Source organism: Acomys minous, assembly GCF_964271855.1.
Source record: "Acomys minous genome assembly, chromosome: 11".
In the NCBI taxonomy this organism is placed as follows: domain Eukaryota; kingdom Metazoa; phylum Chordata; class Mammalia; order Rodentia; family Muridae; genus Acomys; species Acomys minous.
Genome location: NC_140492.1, coordinates 18,143,494 through 18,171,436, shown reverse-complemented (window position 1 = coordinate 18,171,436; position 27,943 = coordinate 18,143,494). Strand labels below are relative to the sequence as shown.

The 27,943-nt window shown below is 36.3% G+C and overlaps 1 protein-coding gene across 1 annotated transcript in view; it reads right to left on the bottom strand.

Annotated features, from left to right (window-relative positions):
* TMPRSS15 (transmembrane serine protease 15) overlaps positions 1–27,943 on the bottom strand; it is a 116,228-nt gene that overhangs the window by 25,158 nt on the left and 63,127 nt on the right. Inside the window, exons 17-20 of the mRNA XM_084800315.1 lie at positions 21,141–21,266; positions 18,957–19,097; positions 4,720–4,830; positions 3,227–3,359 (exon numbers count right to left, since the gene is read on the bottom strand). Coding sequence (XP_084656441.1) covers positions 3,227–3,359; positions 4,720–4,830; positions 18,957–19,097; positions 21,141–21,266 — 511 coding nt within the window. The remainder of the gene's footprint in view (positions 1–3,226; positions 3,360–4,719; positions 4,831–18,956; positions 19,098–21,140; positions 21,267–27,943) is intronic.

Below are 27,943 nucleotides of genomic sequence, written 5' to 3'. Positions count from 1 at the left end.
CTCTGTTTGCATGTACTCCTGCAAGCCAGAAGAGGGCGGCATATCACATTACAGATGGTTATGAGCCACCATGTGGTTGTGCTGGGAACTGAACTCAGGACCTTTGGAAGAGCAGGTGGTGCTCTTAACCACTGAGCCATCTCTCTAGCCCCGGTGTACAGCTTTTGACCAGCCCTACATGGTAGTAAATTGGTCAGAGATGAATGTTTGGAAGCTGTCAACATTCTGCAGCTCATTTGTTCTGGGTTATTTTTAACTAATACATTCTTAATATCAAAGCAGGGGGAAATGGGTATAATTTGTATGTCAGGCAAATTACAAGCTTTTAGTAAAGTACACAATTTACTGAAATTATTTAAGTAGCCATTTTATTAGACTAGAAATTTTTTTTACAAGAACTGTTTTAGAGCTTCTTCCACTCCACCTCCCCTAAGTAATATGGTGCTGTGGCTGGAGAATGTTCTCAGCAGCCAGAGATGCTTCAGAAGAAGTCCGAGAACTTGAGTTCCATCCATCCCAAGGAATGACATGGTAGCAAGTGTGAAGCAGCAACATTTCTCTGTCTATCTCTGTCTATCTCCCTCTGTCTCTCTGTCTCTCTGTATGTGTCTCTCTCACCCACCCCTAAATAAATAAATAAATAAATAAATAAATAAATGGACAAATGTGATAAAATGTTAATGTATGGTATAGAAGTTATAAGTAAAAAGAAGCAAAAATAGAAATAGAAAATATTTGTTTCCACAAAAAGTTAGTAAATAAAAAGGAGTCACTCAAGTTTAAAGGTAGTATTTAGTTTTCTACTCCTACACATATTGTTCTGGTGGGTTCTCTCTCTCTCTCTCTCTCTCTCTCTCTCTCTCTCTCTCTCTCTCTCTCTGTTCATAGTTGTAATGGATTAAAACTTTTCCTACATATTTGAAAATTCTCAGGACACTGACAGAAATTACATATGGGAACCAGAATAGGCAATCATCCCTATGCCGTTTTAGTTCTCAAGTGATAACTTGTTGGCATCCCTTGCATACAGCTTTTGACCAATATATTAAGCCAGTATAAAATGCCAATTTTAATTTTATGCTTTCAATACCTCATGCCAAATTGTACAAATAAATTAAATACGTGATTGCATGAGATCTTTCATTTTATTTTTGAGATTATACTATAAGCACATTTGTCCCTTCCTTTTCCTCCAGTTTTTTTTTTATGGTAACTGCATTTAAAAGACAAAACTCATCTTATACTTCAGTTTTTGTGAACACCTTGAAGTAGAAGAACACTGGTACAAATATATTTCTTGTCTGGGTTTGAGAGTGAGAAGGTAAAACTGTCTAATCTTTTTTGTTAATTTTGATGGTTTTAATGATTTTGCCAGTCCAGGACCGTGTGCATGGATTGTGCTGGAACTGTGGATCTGTTTCTTAGAAAACACATTGAAAACTCACTGTTAAATTTAGCATAAGTCTCACCTCAATGTAAAACAAACAAATAAAAAACAAAAACAAAAAAAACCCCTTACTTTGACCAAAGATATAAAAATGTTACTCAAAGTGCTTTTTTATGCATGCTATAAATGGAAAGGAATTAGCATGTTTAAAATAAAGGAGTCAAGGCTGATGAAATCGTCCTCATGTGATTTTCTCAAATCTGTGGGGAACTGCAGTTCATACCCAAAATGCATAAATAACCTGCTTAATAAATTGGATCCTAAATTATTTCCCAGGGTACCAAACACATCTTTTAAATTCACTGTATTGTTTTTTTTCAGTTTGTAAAACACTATGGAGACTAATAAGCATGACGAGGAACAATGATTAACATCTTTGTACATATTACCTGAATCATTTCAGAAGAAACCAAGTACCTGACCTTTCTCAAAAACACTGTATCTAATGTAATAGATTGTATCTCTTATTTTATGTACTGGAGGATCCTATCTCTTGATCCCCATGTCTTGCAGCAAGAACTGTGATCTTTAGGGAATGAGGCTGATGAAACAGACAGTGAAGTCTGGCTAGGGATGAGATAACACGAATAAATATGACTCAGTATTATTGAATTGATTTATATTCATTCAATCCAGGCCAGTCCCCTGAAAGCCACTGCTGATATGGTATAGCTGAGTTCAAGTCTCTGGTAGCACACTTTATTTATATTTACAGTAATTTTCTTTTCATATCTTTATCTCCGCCATATAAACATTTAAACCCAAATCATAACCTATACATTCATGGACCTGATACAGTTTTATCACTAATGATTCTATTTCTGAATCAGGAATAATCTAAATATACTTACAAGATTTAATTGCACTAAAGACACATGCATTCATTCTAGTACATCCTATTTTGCATTTGTATAGATCACTTCAACTCAGCTATTTAATGCAACTTAATTTAATTTTCAAAATTTTCATCTTTGAGATTATAATATAATTGCAACATTTAACTTTTCTTCTTCATTCATTCTAACCTTTCTGAATACCCCTCCTTGCTCTCTTTCAAATTCAAGGCATCTTTGATCATTGTTATTACACACACAGAAGATGGGGGGCAGTGACAAATATCAAAAAGCAGTGTATGAAATTATTTAAAAATTAATATCTTTTACAAATCTATTAACACAGTTCTTATTTGAGCATGGGTTGATGGTTATTTTTCCTCTTCTCTTTTGTTAACAAGCATTTTCTAATGTAATCTATAAATTTAAAATAAACATAATTCAATATATAAAAAATTATTAAATATGTTAAAAGGGAACTCAGTGTTAAGTGAGTGAAAAGAGCCAGTGTGTAACAGATTCAACCACTCACTTTTAATTTAACTGAGTTGCTATATCCCGTGCCCACACAGTGGAAGACGAGAACCGGCTCCAAAGGTTGCACTCAGATGCTTTTGTTGCATCTACTGAGATGATTGCCTGATATTTGTTCTTTAGTCCATTTATGTGGTTTGTTATATTTATTTACTTGTGTCTGTTTAAATACGCCAACTTGGTCATACTAGATAATCCTCTTAACACATGTTCATATTTGATTTACAAGTATATTATTGAGCAGTTTTGAATCTATGTTGGTTATAATAGCAAACAGTATATTTCCTGTCAAACAGATATAGAAGTTTTCTGCCTTACACATCTGCAGCCTGGCATGTACATACCCATACTCTCAAATACACACACTACACATATTAACAATAAAAGAAAAGAACATAGCATAATAACTTACCCTAGACCCAGAAGATGACAAACTTCATTTGAAATTTGTGTGGTCCAGTTCTCAGCACATGCTACATGCCATAAGCTATGGATTTTAAACTGTACCAATCCACTGTTGCTCATTGTGCCATTGATAAAACTCACTAAAAATGCAGAGAATAGGATGACGGTTACAAGAAACAAGGGCAATCTGATCTACAAACACCACTTACTTATTGGTTTTACTTTATTCTCTCATTAAACGAGTTTGGTATTGACTTAACAGATTCAGATTAAAAAAAATATCCTTAGCTTTTATGTGATCTTCCTTAGATGCATAATTTCTTTAAAATTCAGTTTCTTCAGAAAAAAAATCTAGTTAGTTTTTAATGTATGACTCTTTTTTAACCACATTTATAGTGTAATGCATATAATATGTGTATTTTTAAAATTTTATTATTTTTATTATTTAATTAATTTATCAGATTACATATTAATTGTTTCCCCCTCACTTATATCCACCCGTTCCTCCTTCACTCCCACTTTCACTCCATTCTTCTTCCTTCGGTATATCACCAAGGCGGACCTCCTTCCCGACTATATGGTCATAGGCTATCTATCAAGTCTCATCTTGGTTGCCTGCTTATCCTTTGTCTGAGTGCCACCAGGCCTTTTCACCATAGGGATGGTCAAATATAGGGCACCAGAGTTCATGTCAGAGTCAGTTTCCACTCTCCACATACCTGTGGAGAATGTCCTGTCCATTGGCTAGATCTGAGTTGGGGTTCAATGTTTACTGCATGTATTGTCCTTGGTTGGTGCAACAGTTTGAGCAGAACCCCTGGGTCCAGATCCACCCATCATGATGTTCTTCTTGTAGGTTTATAGGACCCTCTGGGTCCTTCTATTTTCCCATTCTCCCTTGCTTATCTCACTTAGGGTCCCAATAGGATGTCCTCACATCTATCCCAATCTCCTGGTGTATTTTTTTTAAAGAAATTAAAACAATGTACAATAAAACAAGACATTACTTATGTAGCGATTTAAACTTGAAATGAGTCTTGGCTTGAAACCAGTGTAAGCTGAAGAAGTAGAAGATACATAAGAATGAAAAATACAAAGTACCAAATGCAGATAAGTCAGTTATCATATGCTTTCAGGTACTCTTCCAAAAGGCAATAAACAAAACAGAACAGCAAATGTGGTAGGTGCCGTGGTGTCTGGTTTGTTTTCTTGTTTGTTGTTGTTGTTGTTTTGTTTTTGTCTTTGATGTGTTTTCTCACTGAAAATTCCTTGTCCTAGACTTATATTTGTTACACATAAGTTTAACAAGCAACATATACAAACTTAGAGGCCTATGTGTTAGTTTTACTACAAACCAAAATGGTCTCAAAGCTCAAATCAGAAGGGAGGCTCACAGTTGCCAAGGCTTACAATAAAACCATAAGTATTCCTCCATCCATGTTTGGAGAATCCAAAAACAAAGCTAAAGTAACAAAGTATTTTCACGAAGATACAACATACCACAGTGTGCTTCATCCGATCCATCACTACAGTGTGGGTAGCTATCACAGAGATTCCCCATCGGAATGCAGTTTCCATCTTTACACTGAAATTCACCACCCTGGCAAGGCTCTGTTTAGTTCATGGAGTAAAGAAATCACAAGTTAAAGGTTTCTTCATACTAATCCATTTATCTCCCTTTAAACATCAGACTTTTGCCTCAACACATGGCATGAGAAGCTTCAAATTTACAAGTGGCAATGTTTCTCAGGGGACATTCTTTTAGTATCTCAAAACTTAAAAATGATAACCACTGTTATTCTCTTGATGTTACATTAAATGACTGTTGGATATTTGAATCTCATTGTGATCCCTGAGACTGTGAGCTGTAACTTTGATCCCACTGGGATCCCTGAGATTGAACTGTAAATCTATTTCTTGTGGTTGAGGCCTAACAGAGCTTTAATCCAAGAACTTTCTGTTTATTGTAAACAGGTGATTAAGGTGTGGTTCAGCCAGCCTTATACATAACTTTAATCCAAGAGCTATCAGTACACAGCATTGAATAAACTTAACCCTAGGTCAAGAGGTGGAGCAAGAATCCAGCTGACAGGGATTAGAGAGTAGGAGGGACTTTGAGTTGATGTGTATTAAGACAGCATGTAGAAGTAGAAGGGGTCTTTGGTGCATTAGCTATGGGCTTTACTCTTCAGGTTTTAGGTCTTTGGCTCTTATCTCTCTAGCTCTTGAGCTTCTCAGCTCCTTGGCCTTTAGCTTTTTGGATGCTGAGCTAGCAAGACTTTGGCCTTGGCCTTTTTGGCCTTCCTCCTGGGATGTCAGCTGAGCTAGTGAGACTTTTGGGCCTTCTCCATTTGTATGTGAGCTGAGTAGGGAGGTCAGCTGGGTGCTTTCTATACCTCTCTGAGCTAGCAGGTTTTTCACCATAAAGAAGAAGAAGAAGAAGAAGAAGAAGAAGAAGAAGAAGAAGAAGAGGAGGAGGAGGAGGAGGAGGAGGAGGAGGAGGAGGAGGAGGAGGAGGAGGAGGAAGCCTCAAATATGAAATACTACAAACTTTCTTAACTAGATTGCTTCAGAAACAGCACTAAAAATGTATGCACTAATTTAAATGAATATAGATAAAACCTTTGTCATCTTTTTTGCAAAAGTGTGTTGGGGAAAGTTCCAAGAAGCAACTGAGACCTGTGAGATCTCAAATGGCTGGGTGATACCTCCTTCAGAGAAATTTATTATCCTGTCTTAGACAAATGCTTTATGTTTTATGTTGGGATCACAAGAGGAACTCTGTGCAGACCACAGATAATGTAGACCCTCAAAAAGTGCACAGTTGTTATTGAGACCCTTGACACCCCATGCTCTGAGCAGAAGCAAAAGCCGTTGATAACAAAACAAAGCAGAAAGACCTCTACTTTGAAAACAACTAGCAAATATAATCCAGAATCACAATTTTATCATCGTATTAAACTTGAATTGATTTTCCTAAGTCACATTAAATTAAAGTGATATGAGAAACAGAAGAACTACTCCCCATAAAATTTTTGTTTTTAGCCAGGCCTGTTGGCACACATCTTTAATACAAGCACTTGAGAAGCAGGACAGGCAGGTCTCTGTGAATCTAGACCCAACCTGGTCTACAAAGTAAGTCCAGAACATTCAGTGCTGTTACACAGAGAAACCTTGTCTCAAAAAACAATTACTCATCTGAAGTAGGTGGAGGGAGAGAACTGGATGGGAGAAGAGGTGTGCATCAGGTGTGGGGAGAGGGGATGTGGTGGAGTGGTGGGAAAGTAACAGGAGAGATAATCGAAATTGTTGAGTTGGCATCTTTGGGACAGGAAAACTCCTGGGAGTTCATAGGGGTAACCCCAGCTGAGACTCCTAACAGCAAGGATATGGAACCTGAAGTCACCACTTCCTGTAGCCAGGTGAGGCTTGTGGGGCACAAACCCACCTATCAAACCTTTAACCCATATGTGTCCTCCCTACAAGAAGTGTAGGTTTAAAGACGAAACCAAGATTGAGCGAATGGCAAACCAATGACTGGCCCAATTTGAGACTCACTCCATGGAAGACAGCCAACCCCTTATACTATTAATGATACTCTTCTACATTTGCAGACAGGAGCCTAAAGTAACTGTCTTCTGAGAGGCTTCATCCAGCAGCTGTTGAACAGAGATCCATAGAGATACAGAGACCTATAGCCAAACAATAGGCTGAGCTTGGAGAGTTTTGTAGAAGAGTGGGAGGAAGCATTGAGGGGCCAGAGGGGTCATGGACACCAGAAGAAGACATCCAGAGTAAACTAACCCTGGGCCCATGGGGGCTCATAGAGACTGAACCACCAACCAAAGAGCATCAACAGGCTGGACCTAGACCCCCTACACATATGTAACCGATGTGCATCATGGTCATTATGTGGGTCCCCTAACAATGGGAAGTAGGAGCTGTCTCTGACTTGTTGCCTGCCTTTGGATCCCTCTCCCCTAACTGGGCTGCCTTTTCTTGCCTCAGTGGGAGAGGATGCTCTTAGTTCTGCTGAATTGAAGTGCCAGGGTGAGTTAGTATCCCTTGGGGGCCTCCCCTTCTCTGAGAAGAAGCAATAGGGGGAGGTGCTTTATAGTAAGACTAGGAGGAGAGGAGAAAAAGAGCTGGGATTCGAGTGAATCAATCAACAAATAAACGGAAGAGAAATAAGAGGAAAGTGTGTTTTTAAAAGTTACTCAAAATTAACTATTTATTAGTCATGTATGTTTGTGCACACATGTGCATATACACACACAATACAATCTCACTAATCAGAAATACACATAAAACAAAGGTAGGTATAGACCTTTTGACAAGGGTAATAAAAAGCATAGATACTAACGTATCCCTGTGTTCCTTGAGAAACAATTGCTATGCATTTGCTGGTTTTATCTGAGTGGAGTGGCATTAAACTTTTGTATTTTTTATTCATGTATGATATTGTCAAATTTTATACATCTACAAAGACCAACATATCTCTTGTTCTTTCTATTATTATTATATTCTTTAGTTCTAGCCTTCTCTCTATACATTCTTTTTTTCCCTCATAGTAATGTCTTTTTGGACATAAATCCACTCAGCATGGTCTTGGTACACCTATGCCATTTTTGCCAATATTGTACCAGCTTGAATGTCTTATCAAACCAGCCATTATTGTAGTTCTCAGGGTTTATTGGTAATAACCAAAGGTAGTAGTCTCTGAAAGGAATAATTTCTATTATGAATTAATGGTTTTAGACTCAAATATGAGAACAGTATTGAATATTGATATATTTTAAATGATAGATTTTAAAATCAGTTCTCAAGGGTTTCATGCAACATGCTTGATTATACCCACTAACTTTCCAACTTTGATATAATCCCCTTCCCTTCCTACCCAACTTTGTATCATTTAGTCATTCAAGACTGATTTGTGCACATAAACTAACCTTTCTGGAAGTCAGTTTTCTTGTTTATTAAGTGGGAATTAGTTCCACTTATCATGAGAGTAGATGGATAGATAGATAGATAGATAGATAGATAGATAAATAGATAGATAGATAATAAAACTCCTAGCTTACTAATATATGTACACTATCTGTTCAATGGGTAGCACGAACAGTATTAACAGCAAAAATAGGAGTATTCTTAAATATGTACACTAACTGTCCAATAGGTAATAGTAACAGTATTAAAAGAAAAAATAGAAACATTCTTGAATTTCCTGTTTTGAAAATTGGTGGCAGAATCTACAGACCAAGGAATGAGGCAGCACTATTATTGCAGGCAGTAGTTATTGCAGTCTCATAACTGGTCAAAGTACTGAAATGTGACTTAAAATGCTTATCCTTAAACACCCCTAAAGTCTCAAGAATATCACAGTTGAGTGGAGAGTGTGAGGGTCTGACTTTCACATGAACTCTTATGCCCCATATTTGACCACGTCCCCTTGATGGGGAGGCCTGGTGGCACTCTGAGGAAGGATAGCAGGCTATCAAGAAGAGACTTGATACCTTATGAACATATACATGAGGAGGAGTAAGGGGAAATGGGAGGATATAAGGGATGGGGTAACAATTGAGATGTAATATGAATAAATTTATAAAATATATTAAAAAAAGAATATCACAGAAGAGGAGGCATAATGATGCAAGAAATGGGAGATGCCATGAAGTCCCATGAAATGTTGTCTTCTTAAATGATGTAGCTGTATCCCTCACAAGTTCAAAGCAGCTGTGATCAATTGTACATCATCTCAAGAACTAGCAAGTCAACAACCTTTCATGATGCAGGAGTCTCTCATGACTCATTTTCCTTATCTGGGATTCTATTTGAGGTTCATGGCTACTAAGGGAAAGAGAGACATTTTTCTTTGGGAATGTGGTCCCTAGAAGGTTACTCATGATACAGTAAATGGGCCCATACTCATGTGCATATGGGAAGAATTAATTGTACTGAGAAAAGTAAAATCCAGAGGATAACTGTCATTGCTTCAAAGGCAGAGAAACCAAGTTTGATACCAGGGACCCACTTGGTGGAAAAAAGAATTAAGTCTGATAAGTAGTTCTCTGTCTCTGGCATTAGTGCCATTATACAAATGTCCACACATGTACATACTCACTAATCATATGTAAAATAAAATAAAATTAAAATGAAAGAGAGGGTATAATGTTGGGAGTGGGAGCAGGGGGAGGGAAATGTGAGTGGATATGATAAAAATACATTATATACAAGTCTCAAAATTAATTATTTAAAAATAAAGACTTTAAAAATATTTTATCATCTGCAAATAGTGATACTTTGATTTCTTCCTTTCCAACTTGTATCCCCTGAATCTCTATTAGTTGTCTTATTGCTCTAGCTAGGACTTCAAGTAGTATATTGATGAGATATGGAGAGAGTGAACAGCTATGTCTTGTCCCTAATTTTATTGGAATTGATTTAAGTTTCTCTCCATTTATTTGACGTTAGCTATTGGCTTGCTGTATATTGCCTTTACCGTGTTTAGGCATATGACTTGTATCCCCAATCTCTGTAATATTATTTTTAACATGAAAGGGTGTTGTATTTTGCCAAATGCTTTTTCTGAATCAAGGGAGGCCATCATATGGCATTTTTTTCTTTCAGTTTGTTTATATGGTTGATAATGTTGATGGAAGAAGTCAAAATATCATTATTCATGGATGACATGATACATCTACCAAGAAACTCCTAAAGGTGATAAACACCTTCAGCAAAGTGGCTAGATACAAAATCAACTAAAAAAAATCAGTAGCTCTCCTGTATTTAAATAAAAAATGGAATGGAAAAGAAATTAAGGAAACTACTCCCTTCACAATAGTCACAAAAATCAGAAAGTGTATTGGTGTAACACTAACCAAGCAAGGGAAAGACCTATATGAAAAAATTTCAAGTCTTTTAAGAAGGAAATTGAAGAAGATATCAGAAAATGCAAAGATCTCCCATGCTCTTGGATCAGGAGGATCAATATAGTAAAAATGATCATCTTATCAAAAGCAATCTACAGATTCAATGCAATCCCTATGAAAATACCTAAACATTTTTTACAGACCTAGAATGATCAATTATCAACTTCATACAGAAAAACAAAAACCCAGAATAGCTAAAACAATCCTGTGCAATAGAAGATCATCCAGAGAAATATCCACCCCTGATCTCAAGTTGTACTACAGATCAACAGTAATAAAAATGGCATATTACTGGCATAGAAATAGGCTGTCTGATCAATGGAATTGAATTGAAGAAAGAAATAAATTCATATACCTATGGACACTTGATTTTTGACAAAGAAACTAAAACCATACAATGGAAAAAAAGATAGCATCTTCAATAAATGGTGCTGGTCTTATTGGATGGCTACAAGTAGAAATTGCAAATAGATATATATTTATCACCGTGCACAAAATTAAAGACATCAACATAAAGCCAGACACATTTAATCTGTTAGAAAAAAAGTGGGAAAGAACTTTGAACTCATTGACACAGGAGACAACTTCCTGAACAGAATACCAATAGCTCAGGCTTTAAGATCAACAATTAATAAATGGGACCTCATGAAACTTAAAAGCTTTTTATAAGGCAAAGGACACTGTCAACAGAACAAAGTGACAACCTACAGATTGTGAAAAGATCTTCACCAAACGTACATCTGGCAAAGGGCTAATATCCAAAATATATAAAGAACTCAAGAAATTAAACATCACCAAACCATATAATTCCATTAAAAATGGGGTACAGAGCTAAACAAAGAATTCTTAACAGAAACACCTAAAGGCTGAAAAACACCTGAAAATGCTCATCATCCTTAGTTATCAGAGAGCTGCAAATCAAAATGACTCTGAGATTTCATCTTGCATATATACGAATGACTAAGATAAAAACCTCTAGCAACAGCTCACACTGGTGAGGATGAGGTCCATTGTTGGTGGAACTGCAGACATATACAACCACTTTGGGAATCAATTTTGTACTTTCTCAGGAAATTTGGAGTAGTGATACTTCAAGACCCAGCTTTACCACTTCTGGACATATACTGGAAAGATGCTCCACCATACAAGAAGGACATTTGCTCAACTATGTACATAGCATCATTATTCATAATAGCTAGAACCTGGAAACAAGGTAGACCCTCAACTGAAGAATGGATAAAGAAACTGTGGTACATTTACACAGCTGAATACTACTCAGCTATAAAAAACAAAGAAATCTTGAAATTTGCAGGCAAATGAGTGGAACTAGAAAAGGTCATTCTGAGTGAGGTAACCCAGACCCAGAAAGACACATATTGCATATACTCACTTATAAGTGGATATTTGCCTAAAATAGATGTCTTCTGACCGTCTCCACCCAGCAGGGAATTGTGACAGATACAGGGACTGGAACCTGGACTATAGGTGGAGTACACAGAGAGGGCAGGGAAGAGTTGTGGGGGGGGGATGGAAGGTCCAGGAGGAGAGAGCAAGTGCTACACTGAGAATCCATCAAGGTCTGGTCACAGGGGGCCCTGCAACAAACTGACGTACCAGTTAAGGACAGTGCATGCAGAGAATCAAGACCCCAGCAGAAAGACAGCTGATTCTCCACCTGAGGGTGAGGGGAATGGGGCACTTCCGCTGAACCTAGGACATGCACTGTGGTGCCCACAATTTGTTCACTGCCCCTTGACAAGAAGGCCTTATGGGCACACAGAGGAAGGGGTGGCAGCCTTTCCTGATTGAGACCTGGTAGGCTGCGGCCAGAGAATGAGGTAGGAGGCCTTCTTATTAGGGGTAGGGGAGGGGACTAGGGCAGAAGAGGGAGAGAAGGTGGGAACAGGAAGATAAGAGTGTGGGGATAACAATTGAGATGTAATGTGAATAAATTATAATCAATTTTAAAAAGGGAAAAATGATCTTAAAAGCTAAAAAAATTCTTTCTTTCTTCTTTCTGTTTGTGTGTGCTCTAACATTGAACTCTGAATCATCTCTCAATCAACTTAATATTCTTGTTCTTCACTCTACTAACGCTTTAGTTTTACTCTTCAAATAACAAAATAAGAAGGGGAATATGTCTAATCATTTTCTCTTAGAAACAGAAAACAGTAATTGGAACTATTTGTCTATTTTAAGCCTTGAAACATTCTATATTTTAGCTGAAATCTAATTTACCCTAATAAAGATATTTTTAGGAAATTATGTCTGCCTATTTCTGCAAATTTTTATAACAGGAGAAAAATAGATTATATATCTCAAAACATAATATTATTAGGGAGGTTCTAGTAAATGTAATTATCAATTTGCTTCACAAACACATATTTTTAAACAGATTACCAAGATGACAAATGGCCTCAAGTGATTACATTTTTGCACAAGGCAACATGTGTAGCTTAATGGAAAGATTTCTTTTATTTCTGCATGCTGTCATTACTTAACTCTCCTTTAGTATACAGGAAATCTTGAAAATAGATGCATATACATAAATACACATATAAAGCGTATAGTTTAGTATATATTAACAGCCCTAATTTCAGAGCCTTAATAAAATATTTTAATATACTCTAAAATGTCACTTATTACTAGTTACTGTTAAATTATTTATTAATTTTCCATAGACACTGTAATCATTATGTTAAATGAATTTGGATTGACAGTAGTTATGTATAGATCCACTTCTTGACAATTTGGCTTTTATTATTGTATTCAAGATATATTCAATGGTGAAATCACATTTTAGTTAAAATAAATATAAATATCTGAATAAAAATTTCAGTGAAAACATATGCTCTGTTCCTCTCTGAAAAATTATAATTTTTCTGTGTTTCTGTCATCAAAACTGCTAGGATTATGTCTGTAAGTGCTGAAAATGTAGTTAGTTTAGAAGGTAGAATAAGTGGATGATAAATTACGAACGGAGATAATTGATGTATTGTTGCTGAAGTGAATAGGAATTATAAAATTTGAAAAGAGCTATTAAAAGCTATTTAAAAATTTCAATATATGCATAAACTTGGCTTTGACTTTTTGGAACATATATTTTCACATCATTAGAAAAGTCTTTGATATGACAATTTACTCTCTCTGGAGTCTGAAATCTCATTTCTGATAGTTTTATGTCCATGGTGAGAGAGGAAAAAAAGTAATATTACTCAGAATTGAGTTTCCCCTTCTTCTATTTATGAAGTCTCTGTAGCCCTGCTTCATTTAGTCACCATATGCTTGGTTTTTAAAAAGGAGCTAAATTGGTTTCTAAGGCACACACCACACAAGCTGGGGAGGGCTATAGGGTCTTGAATGCAAGCAGCTGCCACTTGTGCAATGCTCTATTGAATTTCACGTGAAGACTCTGGGCATCAGAAACAAGCAATATGTGCACCTTTGTTAGAAACTTACCAGGACAAATATCTACTGTGAATCCTCACATTCAACATGAGTGGAAATGGTTAAGAGGAAATAAATAAAATAAAATATGCCTCATAATTATATTTCAACAGAAAATGTTCAGGTATTCTTAAACTATCTGAGAAGACAAGGAATATTCATAAATACTGGAAACAATTTATCACATCATTTTTGCACATTTTTGAAATGATTGCAAACCAGAACATCAATATAAGGAGGCATATGTACATAATCGCACTATTCATTACTGGCTTGGTTATCTTTTATTGTCAAGTTCTGTTTCTGTAACTGTTTTCAAGCTTTTGCTATTAAAAAAAAAAAGCTTGATAAAATAAGACTATGTTGAGCACAACTGGGTCACTGAGCTCCACTCCACGGAGACTTTCTGCTAGCTCAAGGAGAAATGGCAGCTCACAAGTGAGTAAATTTATCATGCTCTGGTGTTCTGCAAGAGATTCCTCTATCTTCACTCAAAAAAAAATTGTTCTTTTAAAAACGAGATGCTCATGACAGAAACTTGGGCACAGGGCAAACCAAATGCAAAGAATCTCTTCACATTAAACTGTATATCTTTCATATTGACTGCATTAAATGATATGATTTTGGTAACTTCTCAAATAGAAATTCTTTTGTGGTGTTTTTAAAGCACTTGATAGACTATTTTCAAGGGGAAGAATCATATAGAAGCATTAACTATCAATCTTGTTGGAAGGGATGTGTTTGTTCTTGACATTCATAGTCCATACTGCTTCAGTTTCTTTCATCTCTTGTCATTTGTGATTTTGAAGTAGGAATGTAAAGGCCTTTTGCCTTTATAAACATTGTTTCAAGGTACTTTTTCTATATATGAAAGGATGATTTACAATTATTACAATTGCTTAGATTTCTAACAAATCCTCTCTAATACGGGTTGGTGTATAGATTAAAAAAATTAAATTATTTCAGTTGGATTTATTATTTATTTCCAGTTTTTAAAAAAGCATGTAATTATTTTATAAGTTTCTTCTCCTGACAAAACTCTTGAAAACATGTTGAGATGTCTGTCCCTCTGGCAAGATAAGTACCTTTGTGTGTCGGCTATTTTTTTCATTCCGGTATATGATACTCTGCACCTAGGCACATGTCACTACCCTACATGAAATACACATGATACACCCTCCACCTGAGCATGGAGACAGTTATTCAAGCCTCCTAGGAAGCATGCAATATTAGCTTCTGTGCATTTTTTTTTTGTGGTGCAGTAGTTCTTTTAAACCTAAAATATCATCATTATTTTTTAAGTATTCATCATTGAAATGGATTGAATAATCAATGTCCCTGATGATACATATTCTGTTTGTAAATGTTATTCTTGAGACTCAAAATGTTAATTAGAAAAGCTTATAATGCTGATACTTGATAACTAATTTTTAATTTACAAGACACTGTAGATGCCAGCCTTTTTCATTTCATCACTGCTAGAAAGTGTGTTATTTTTTCCCCCTATGCTTTTCGTTCTCGATTTTGATGTGATTTGTTCTGTTGTTTTGATATTTTATTTGGTGTCTTCTCCTGCACGCCATTTACTGACTCTTACTCTTTGCTTTGCATTTAGTAGTTTGCATTCTTCACTACACATTCCTGCTAAAGCTTTAGTGCTTAATATTTTAGAATAATATTTTAGAATCAAATTGAAGATAGTCATGTAATTCACCTGAAAATCACATGGATTGTGTGTGTATTTATGTGTGCGTGCATGCATATGTGAGTGTGTGTGTGTGTGTGTGTGTGTGTGTGTGTGTGTGTGTGTGTGTGTAATAAGTTCTCTCATTGCACTAGGGCTCAGCTGAATAGGTTGGACTGGCTGCACAGGAAGCTGCAGGGAGCCACCTGATTTTGCTTCCTGGCACCAGAGTTACAAGTGTGCTTCACCATGCAGTTTTTCACATGGGTACTTGGGATTCAACTCAGGTCTACATGATTGCAAAGCAAGCACTTTGCAGACTAAAATAACTCCCAAGGCCCCTTTTAAGGCACCAGCAAAGGCTCTAGTCAAATTGGAAAGAAAAATCCAGGTTTGGTAGAATTTTACTGAAAACTGTTCTGGACAAAGATAAAATCACAGTTTTCAAAGGTTTTTAAGAATGGGTTGTTATGTCATTTACAAAACAGGTAACAAGCAAGCTCTAATCTACAAAGAACCGACAATTTTATAATTAAAATCAGAATCTTAATTCTAGGTAAAAATGTAATAATGAAACACTTTTATTTTTCTGCTACTCAGTGTTCTATAGGACACAATTAAATTTCTTTGAAACATTAAGCACATATTTAGTATTTTTATCTAGCAATGCACAGCCTAAGTATATTTTACATTAATGACACTAAACACTAGTAAATAGCATATTCTTACCTACATTCATCATGCGAACACAAAAACATTTTATTAAAAATTAACATGAGCCAAATCAAATGTTGAATCAAATTATAATAAGTAATAATGAATTTTCCCAAAGTGGAAAAAACTGGAGGAGTAAACAAACTGTTAGCAGATACACATAGTTATCATGTTTTAACCAGTAATAAAATAATTAGGATGGAGCAGGGCTAGTGATTAAATTTAAAAGGTCATGTTCTAAATTATGTTGATTAATATTTCAAAAGCATGATTCAATTTTCTTTAGTTAAATTTTGATTATAAATATTTATATATACATGTGTGTTGCACATGTATGTATATTTGCATTGACACTAATGAACACTTATTTTTATTTTCAGGTTCTTTTAAACATTTCATTATCCACTATTCAATAAAATTGTCATTTTCTTCTTTTATATGAACGCTAGTCTAATTTTCTGCATAAGTTATATTTTAAGATCAATTCTGATTTCTTAGAAAACTTAGTCTTTTTCCCAATCCCACACCTCCACTCCATTTGTCTTCATCTGAAAAATAAAATCTCATGTCATCCAGGGTGTTCAGGATGACCTTTTAAATTCTGATCCTTGTGTCTTCTCTTGGGCTCTTTTCCTTCTGTTTGCTTGTTTTGTCCTAGTCTAGTATGTCGTTTTTGTTTTATCTTATAGTTTATTTTATTTAATTATTTTTTATAAAAGCCCAGATGTGTGGGAACATTTTTATTTTTAAATGAAACAGTTTCATTTGGCTCACATAATGAGAGTCTGTCCTAACTATGAAGTGTTCTCTTTCTCTTTTTTTATCCCTTATTCTCAAGTGTTGAAATATGTGATTGCTTGCTAGTAATTCTTGTTTGGAAGGTTCTGGAAATTTTAGGGGATGCAATTTAGTTGAAGGAAATAGCAAATTGGTGCATCCCACCCCTGTTCTCTCCTCTCCACCATAAATTAGTTAGCCTCCACAATGTGCTTCTACACCACCATGTCATGCCTTCTGATGCCCCTGGAATCAAAGCACCAAGAACCATGGTCTCTGAAACCTTGAAAGAAAACAAATCTTTCCTCTTTTAAACTGACTCTCTCAGGTATCTGATCATAGTGATGAATAGCTGACTCGTGCTGACAAATAGCTTCACTCTGTGGAGGGAAAGTCATTCCTTAGATGTATTTAATCTAGATATTTTAAAGCACACATTCAAAACTATGTGTATATTCATATTAGAACAAGTGTCTGTGTATGAATAATGTTTATGTAAGCCAGTAAACAGCACTCCTCCACTGCCTTTTTATCAGATTCTGCATTCAAGTTATTTCCCTGTCTTTCCTGTATGATGAACTACAAACTCCAAATTGAAATAAACCATTTACTCTAAAAAATCAGTAAAGGAAGAAAAAAGAACTCCCAATCCTTCTATTTTATCCTGGATTACAGACATGTACATACCATGAAGCCTTTCCTTTAATTATATAGATAGTATATGTACAATATATTATACATATAAGAGATATAGCTATATTTTACAAAAACATACATAAATAAACATTATATAAAACAACACACACAAACATAGATATTGTTTATCTCACTAATTGCTTATTTTGTTTGATTCATATCACTACTTGTTACTGAAAAGTAGCTGCTTCTAAGGCAGAAGTGGAGATTAGCAGATTGGGTTGGCAGTCTACCCTTCCTAAGTAGCTTTCATAATCAATATTGTTGCTTATTTTCAGGGCTAGCAAATGATCATTAAGCTAAAAGTAGGCCACTTCCTGGGGCAGGGTCAAAGTTTGTGGCCAGTTGCGAACAGCTGAGAAACAGATGCAAACATAGTTTGACCGCACAGCAGGATTTAGTCTTAGTAATCCAGAAGAAGCAATCAGCAAAGGTTCTTTTTCTCTAGGCATTTATATAAATGGGTGAAACATTTGAGTCAGGAAAGATGCACCGAGCTGTGAGTCAGCACAAGGCAAGGCAGAGCCTGCACAGAACAGCAAGTAACAATTCAAAGATATTAAAGCATCCACACATGAGAGTAAATACATAGTTTGCACATCTTTAGCTAGACCTCTCTTTGTCTCTGTCTTTGTTACTGTCTCTCTGCCTTTGTTTCTGTTTCTCTCTTACTGTGTGTGTGTGTGTGTGTGTGTGTGTGTTAAAATGCCTTGTTTTTTCTCTGATGCTTAAGTTTGGGGTATGATAAAGAACACAAGAAGAAGCTTGTAATGCCAGCTGCAGCATTCATTATTCAGCCCTTCCATGGCAGCTGTCTTATTCTGGCTGTCTCTGATAAATTAGGGATGTTTAATCCTCTACCTGGGTGTCATTTGCATCCCAGCAGTCCAGTGGTCCCCCCCTCCCATGCCCTCTCTCAACAAGATCCTGGCAAATGGAAAAGGCCTTCCTTGGAAAGCCAATTGCTTTACTTTGAGCTTTATGTTTAAATTTTAACTGTGATGAGTAGAACTGAAGAAGCTTACCAGAGAAGTGCTAAGTGATATAAAAAAAAATAGTGTGGATTCCTGCTGTGAAAAAAATTAGGTAACCATTACATAGATAAAAAGCAGGCAGAAAGCCCGGCAGAGGTGGCACATGACTTTAATCCCAGTACTCAGGAGGCAGAGGCAGGTGGATTGCGGTGAGTTCGGGGCCAGCTTGGTCTACAAAGTGAGTCCAAGGCTACACAGAGAAACCCTGTCTTGAAAAATCAAAAGAGAAAAAAAAAAAGAAAGAAAGAAAGAAAAGAAAAGAAAAAGAAAGAAAAAAGAAAAGAAAAAAGAGAAAGAAAAAAGAGAAAGAAAAGGCAGGCAGAAAAATCTACATTATGCTTAAAAAGAGAAAAAAAACTCAGAACACAAATATATACATTGTGATTTAGGCTTGAAATGGGTTTTACTATCTTGGTTTGTTCCCATAGCTCTAACAAAGTGTTCAATATTTCTTACCTGGAATCCCTAAGTAGTAGCCAGTAGTGAAATTTGCTTTGAAGCCCCTTTTGGCTGTCAACTTGTTTGTGATGAAAAGCACAGTCAGTCTATTGGTGGTAGAAAACACGTCCTTCACGGGCCCAGGCCCTGTGTACACAGCTGCCCCCAAGGGAAAAGAGACTGTAAGGTGTTTGAATATTGGAGATATACGAATTATTTTATTTCCATTTTCTAGAGGGAGAACTACATCAATCGTGGCTCACTAAAACTGTGTATGCATTCTTTTTGTAATTTATTAACATTACGTGCTGAATGTTGCTCCCTTTCTAGTGTTGTTTCAGTCACATCCTCTCTGCCTCATCCCTCCTTCCCTGTCGCCTAGTCCTCAGAAAGGGGGAGCCCTTCTCCCTATCATGTAACCCCAGCTTATCAAGTCTCATCTGGACTGCCTGCTTCCTCTTCCTCTGTGGCCTGGCAAGGCCACCCCTCCAGGGAGAAGTGACCAGTGACGGCACACCAGAGCCCATGTCAGAACTGGGCCCTACACCCTATATTATGGGGCCCACAAGGACACTGTGAGACCGAATGACTACATCTGTGCAGGGTTTCTAGGTCCTCACCATATGTGGTCCTTGGTTGGTGCACCAGTCTTTGCAGCACCCACGCCCATCAGGTGCATATTTGTGGGCTCCAGTGGTCTTTGTGGAGCTCCTGTCCCCTCCAGGTCCTTCTATCCCCCAATCTTCCGTAAGACTCCCTGTGTCTCACCCAAAAGTTTGGCTGTGAGTTTCAGCTTCTACTTCCATCCCTCCCTGGGTGGAGTCTTTGAGAGAACCTCTATGGTAGGCTCATGTCCTGTCCCTTCATTCTTATAGTTTAGATGGTGACTCTTACCTGGCTTATCTATTATATTCAGAAAAATACAACTCCAGAACAAAATAATTTCTATCTACAAATTACAATGTAACTTATATATCCTTCTGGAATTTTTCTTTGAATCTGTGTGAATAATAAGAAGTAAAACAATAAATTGCTATTTTCCTAGATCATATAAGCTGGGTTTCTATTAGAATACCAGTTAACCTGAAAATGAAGGGGGAAAATGCAAAATGTGTTTACTAGTGGTAGATAAAGACCCGTAGGAAATGGTTCCCAATTTCTGCTGTGCCTATAGAATTTCCCCTCTGATTTACTCCATGTGTGTCTCTGACAACGCATATGAGAATGCTGTGATTTAGATGTTTTCTGGGTTTTGGATATGTCTGAGGAATCCTCACTGTTATCCTTGACTTCAGAGGCTGGAGATACATGGTGAGCCATGATCCACCAGTCACAATTTTCATATAACAATATCCTGATTTTAAAAACTTCATGTCAGATTTTATAATAAATGGTTTGTTTGAGTCACAAGAACACTACATAAAACCCTTTCTGTGGTGCAACATTATCATTCATGCTTCCCAGTGAACACTTAAGGAGCTTTTTGACTTAGTACCTGGTTTACTAAAAATATTTCTTTCTTTAAAATGAGTAGAAAAAATATAGACTTATGTTTGACTAATAACTTGAATATGCAAATATGTACTTAATTATCAAGGCACTAATATTTCTCATGTATAGTTAAAAAGTAATTATCAATAGAGGTAGAGAAAAATAAGCATTAGTTAACTTTAGAATCATTCTCAGTTGTTGAATAAGCTGAATAATGATAAAATATAAAATAAAATGACTTAAAATACATATAAGTAACATAATTTGGATATATTCTGGCCAAAGAAAATCTTATTTAATAACTATATTTGAACAACTGATTACACATATTTCATAAAAATTACATAATAGTTTTCACATGGTATAAGTGTTTATAGTTAATTATCACCAGTTTTTCAGAACTGTGACACAAACATATTAATCTTGATTACCAAAGAATGTTCTAGAATAGCATTATCTTGTCTCTATTGCAAACATCTCCCATAATAAAACTCAACATGGTCTGAGAAGACTTGGTGGAGGGGAAATCATAATCAGGATATATTGTTTGAAAAAATTGTTTTCAATTAGCTGAATAACTTTAACGTGCTATCTGATGTTAGCTTCCATCTTGTCAACTGTAAAATGCTTGCATGTGCTTCAGTGTCCTCCCTCTGTAAATCAAGTATCTTGAGCGATATGACTTTCAAAAAGTTCAAATTTCAGTGTTACCTAATAGCAAGGAATCAACTTCTCCTCCATCTCTCACTTCAACCACATCATTGATATCTTCTAAATCAAATTCTTGAAAATGAAGTTGAACATTTTTTCCTTTTTGTGCATTTAAATTCCATACACCTTGAAGACAATAAATAACAATTAATTTACAGCATTCATCTTAGTATTTCTTTTGTTTATTCTCTCTCTTTCTCTGTCTCACTGACCCCTTTCTGGTGTGTGTGTGTGTGTGTGTGTGTGTGTGTGTGTGTGTGTGTGTGTTAGGAAAGGTAATATATTGCTTTGTCCTGAAATATTGTAACAATTTATTTATATTTGATATAAACTCAAATAATTAAATTAATTTTTTACAAAGTTTAAATAGATACAACACTATAATACAAAGTTAAAAATATCAGTAAGTATTACTATTCTATTTTGATTCCCTCCATAGTACAAAGTGCACAAAGGATGACTTGCTGGAGCAGTTATCTCTTTCCATCATCGAGATTCCAGGAATCAAACAGAGGGCATCAGGCTTATTGGCAAGAGTTTTTACCTGATAAGCCATTTAGGCAGCCTCAGTTTATCTAATTATCCATGAACAAATAAGCAAGCTCTGTTACTTATTTGAATGTGTCTCTGCAACTCTGAAAGTTTTAAAACAAAAAGAACAAACACACCAAAGAGGACTAGATGACAGGAAATCATCAAACTCAGGGCTGAAATCAGTAAATTAAAAACAAAGAGAATAATACAAAGAATCAATGAAATCAAGAGATGGTTCTTTGAGAAAATCAACAAGATAGATAGATATACCTTTAGCCAAACTAACTAAAAGGCAGAGGAAGATTATCCAAATGAACAAAATGAGAAATGAAAGAGGGACATAGCAACAGACACTGAGGAAATAAAAAAAAATCATTATGTCTTATATCAATAGAGTATATTCCACAATAATGGAATATGTAAATGAAACATAGGTTTGACTTACCATAGTTAAATCAAGATTAGGTAAACAGTTTAAACAGTCCTGTAACAACCTCTAAGGAAATAGAAGCAGTCATCAAAAGTCTTTCAACAACAACAACAACAAAAAGCCCAGAGCCAGATTGTTTTAGCCCAGAATTCTACAAGACATTCAAAGAAAAGCTAGTACCAATGCTTCTGGAACTATTTTATAATATCGAAACAGAAGGAACATTACCAAACTAATTCTATGAAGCTGCAATCACACTGATACCCAAACATCACAAAGACTCAACAAAGAAAGAGAAATTTGGACCAATTTTACTCATGAACATTGATGCAAAAATTCTCAATACTATACTCTCAACCAAATTCCAAGAACACATAAGATATATCATCTATGATGATCAAGTAGGCTTTATCCCAGTGAGGCAGGCATGGCTCAACACATGAAAATTTATAAACGTAATCTACTATATAAACAAGCTAAAAGAAAAAAATCATATGATCATCTCATTAGATGCAGAAAAAGCCTTTGACAAAATACAACAACCCTTCATGATGAAAGTCTTGGAGAGATTAGGGATACAGACCGATACGTAAACATAATAAAGTCTATATACAGAGAGTCAATAGCAAACATCAAATTAAATGGAGAGAAACTCAAAGCAATTCCACTGAAATTAGGGACAAGACAAGCCTTCCCACTCTCTCCATATATCTTTAATATAGTACCTGAAGTCCTAGCTAGAGCAATAAGACAACTTAAAGGATGATCAAGGGCATTCAAATGGGAAATATATCACAATTCACAGATGATAGTATACATAGGTGACCTCAAAGTTCAACCAGAGAACATCTACAGCTGATAAACACCTTTGGCAAAGTGGCTGAAAACAAAATTAAATCAAGAAAATCAGTAGCTCTCCTGTGTTTAAATTACAACAAAAGGGCTAATAGAGAAATTAGGAAAACAACACCCTTCAAAATAGCCACAAAAAATACAAAGTATCTTAGTGTAACTCTGACCAAGCAAGACAAATACCTATATGACAAGAATTTCAAGTCTCTGAAGAAAGAAATTGAAAAACATATCAGGATGGAAATATTTCTCATACTCTTGGATCACTAGGATCAACATAGTAAAAATAGCCATTGTACCCAAATCAATCCATAGATTCAAGACAATCCTCTTCAAAAAATCAACAAATATTTTATATCCCATGAAAGAACAATTCTAAACTTCATATGGAAAGACAAACAAACAAACAATTCAGAGTAGCTAAAACAATCCTATACAACAATAAAATTTTGGAGTTGTCCCTATCTGTGATTTCAAGATATACTACAGAGCAATAGTAATAAAAGTTTAATGGTACTGGTATAAAAATAGACTGGTTGATCAATGGAATTGAAATGAAGATGCAAGAATAAACCCACACTTCGAAGCCACTTAATTTTTGACAAAGGAGATAAAAACTATGCAAGTGAAAAAAAATACAGCTTCTTCACAATTGGTACTGGTCTAACTGAATATCTACATCTAGAAAATTCAAATAGATCCATATTTCTCACTCCACACAAAATTCAAGTGTACGTTGGTTAAAGACCTCAACATAATACAAAATACACTAAATCTATTACAAGAGAAAGTGATGAAGAGCTGTGGACTCATTGGCACTTCAGACAACCTCCTGAATACAACACCAACAGCTCAAACTCTAAGACCAACAATCAATAATGGTACATCTTGAAAGTGAAAAGCTTCTGTATGGCCAAGGATGCTGTCAATAGAACAAATCCCAGTCTACAGATTAGGAAAAGATCTTCACCAGTCTTACATAAAAGAGAAGGATAATATCCACAATATATGAAGAACTCAAGAAATTAAACACAAACAAACTTAATAATAAAAAAATTCTAAATGGGGTACAGAGCTAAACAGAGAATTCAAGACAGAGGAATACCAAATGATCAAAAACACTTAAAGAAATGTTAAACCTCATTAATCATAAGAGGCTTGCAAACTAAAACAACTCTGAGGTTCCATGTTACACTTACCAAAATGGCTAAGACCAAAAGTTCAAGAGACAGCATATTCTGGTGAGGATGCAGAGAAAGGGGAACATTTCTCCATTGCTGGTGGGAGTGAAAACCTGTACAACCCTTTGGAAAATAATCTGGTGCTTTCTTAGAAAACTGGGAATAGCTCTACCTCAAGAACCAGTAGTACAACTCCTGGATATACAACCAAAAGATGCTCCACCATATACTGGGGATATTTGCTCAACTATGTTTGTACCAGCTTTATTTGTAATAAAACAACCTGGATGTCCCTCAATTGAAGAATGGATTAAAAAAAACTATGGTACATTTACACAATGGAATAATACTCAGCTATTAAAAACAAAGAAATTGTGAAATTTGCAGGCAAATGGACAGAACTAGAGAAGATCATCCTGAATGAGGTAACCCAGGCTCCGAAAGACACATGTGGTATGTACTCGCTTATGAATGAATATTAGCCATAGAGTACAGGATAAACACACTACAACACATAGACCCAAAAAAGATAAGTTACAAGGAAGATCCCAGTGAGTACGCTTAAATCTCACTCAGAAGGAGAAATAGAATAGACAGAGGTAGTGGTCGAAGAGAGGGAACAAGGTAGGAGAAAAAAAACAGAGAGAGATGAAAGTGGACATCAGACCTGGGGAGAGTGTGGCAGGAGGGCAAAAGGCCTATAGAGAAAAAAGAAATTGTGCACAGGGCATCTCTGTGACAAGATGGAGACTTGAGCGAGGGTAAGCTTCTGGGGATTGTGAGAGGGATTTTGACAGAGACTCTTAGTAGCAAGGTTCATAGAGACTGAAGAAGTCACACTTTAACTAGGCAAGTCTCCTAGTAGAGAGAGGGGAACACAAACCCACCCACAAAGACTGTCACTCAAAATTCACCGCCCCCCACAAGCTATTCAGGGATAAAGATAGAGCAGATAAACAAAGACTTTCCAACTAATGCCCAACCCAAGACCCACCCCGTGGGAAAGAACCAATCCCTGACACTATTAATGATACTCTGCTATGCTTGCAGGAAGACTTGTTCTCTGAGAGGATCCACCCATCATCCCCTCCCAAGAGATGCTGAAACTCACAGCCAAAGACCTAGAGATGCCTAGGGAGCCTTGTAGAAAAGTGTGCAGCCAGGGGAGAGGAGAAAGGACCAGTAGGTGTCAGGAGCTTCACAAGAAAACTAACAGACCCAACCAACCACAGCCTAGTGGGGGCTTGCTGAAACTGAAGCACCAACCAAGGTCCTTGCATGGACTGGGCCTAGGCTCCCTACAAAGATGTAGCTGATGGCAACTCAGGCTTCATGCGAGTCCTTCAGGGAGGGGAGCAAGGGTTGTCTCTGACATGACCTCTCTTGACAGCTTTTTTTTCACTCCTCCCTGGATGTGCAGCGTAGCCAGGCCACAGAGAAACAGGACATGCTCAGTCCTGATGCGACTTGATGAAGCAAGGTAGATAGGGAGGGGAGCTCCTCTTTTCTGAGGAATGGGGAAAGTGGTCTGAGAGAGAGGGAGGAAGGATGAACTTAGACCTTGATGTAAAGCGAATAATAAATAAATAAATAAATAAATAAATAAATAAACAAAATATTAAATAGATGTATTTTTAAAAAAAGAACACAGAGAGGAAAAAAATGGAGAAAATATTCTCCTCGTTAAATATATTGAATTCTGGAAATTCTTTAAAGATTTTTCCTGCCTCAATAAGTGTTTCTTAAAAATAATAAATATTTCTTGTTTTTATTAATTTCTGAGATGATTTAGCTTTAAGATTCATTTCTGTACCATTTCTTTTTATAGTCAGAGTATTGTCATTCACACTTATAGACTCAGCCTATGTCTGTAGAGCACTGACCTCTCCAAATATTTGCATTATGCACTTCATTTGATAAATAAAAAGATATGTAGAACTACTTACTATTTACTGTATGGAATACAGAGAGAGAGAGAGAGAGAGAGAGAGAGAGAGAGAGAGAGAGAGAGAGAGAGAGAGAGAGAGAGAGAGAGAGAGAGAACACACACACACACACACACACACACACAGAGTTATCTATTTGGAAAATTCATGGGTCTTCTCTCTCTGTCTTAGGTAATGGCAGAGTAAATTGTGGACTCACTGCTGGCCCTCTTTGTATCTTCTATTACACGCCACCAATCTCCAGAAACTCCTGATCCCTATACCATTCACTTCTACAGTTCTTAACAGTCTTTGCCCCATCAGCATGTGGTGTGCTGACACTTATGCCCTAATTGGATGTTGCTGACACTCCCTCCTTACCTTCTGTCTGAAATGTGAATTGGATTCTATGATGCTTTTCCTGAAATTTTCTGGAAAATTTCTCTTTTCTCTCATATAAAATTCAATTCTTTTTTTTTTTTTTGGTTTTTTTTCTCCTTTATTATTTTATTCTTGTTACATCTCAATGGTTATCCCATCCCTTGTATCCTCCCATTCTTCCTTCCCTCCCATTTTCCCCTTATTCCCCTCCCCTATGACTGTTTCTGAGGAGGATTACCTCCCCCTGTATATGTTCATAGGGTATCAAGTCTCTTCTTGGTAACCTGCTGTCCTTCCTCTGAGTGCCACCAGGTCTCCCCCTCCAGGGGACATGGTCAAAGATGAGGCACCAGAGTATGTGAGAAAGTAATATCCCACTCTCCACTCTACTGTGGAGAGTGTTCTGTCCATTGGCTAGATCTGGGTAGGGGTTTAAGGTTTACCGCCTGTATTGTCCTTGGCTGGTGCCTTAGTTTGAGTGGGACCCCTGTGCCCAAATCTGCCTATCATAATGTTCTACTTGTAGGCTTCTAGGACCCTCTAGATCCTTCTACATTGCCATTCTCCCATGCTTCTCTCATCTAGAGTCCCACTAGAATGTCCTCCTCTCTGACTCAGTTTAAAATTCAATTCTTACAACATGGAGCAAAATTCCTTCATATTACCAATTTAAACCATTACAGTTACTGAGTTTTCCTTAAAGAACCAACTCTTGACTTCTTGGACTGGTCTGTGAAAGTCCCTTCCATGTTCCACAATAATGCCCTGCTTACATTCTTATTTTACTAGTGTCTTGAACATTTGTAATGTCTGATAGTTTTTCTGTGTGCACATCCAGAAAATAACAATTTTCCTCTGATAATTAAAATTCTTGGTGAACACTGGGTGAATTAAAGAACTACGAAGAGCCAAGATATATTGAGAGCAGGAGAGATAGTCTTCCTCTGGGAAGAGCACACCAGTTGGTTGTCCAACACCAAATTGTCAACTCTGAAAACACATATATGTCCATTATAGTATCACAGTATGTATGATGTATGCATGTAGCAACAATTCATCTAAAATAACCCTTGAATTTGAAAGAGACTGAGGAGTATGTTGGGGTGTTTGGAAGGAGGAAAGTGAAGCAGGGACTGGTATAACCATATTATAATCTCAAAAATAAAAGCAATAAAACTTAGTTATTTCAATGACCGAGTTTTAGATTTTTAAATTCTTTATGCAAAAGAGGTAATTGCTGGTTGACTTTTCTGTATGAAGCGTGAAGTAGAAAAGACAACCTTTGCTCCCACATTGAGTTCATATTAGATTAATGTCTGCCTATTCATTTATTCTTGTGACCTCTATTTGCTTTGAAGCTGCAACTCATCTCTTTATGAAGAAAGGCTCACATTTAAAAAAATCATATTCACTGTTAGTTTTGTATTCATGTCAGTGCCCCAATAATGCATTTGAGTCCTAATTAGATATGATCATGGAAACAACATGGCTGGTTTTCAG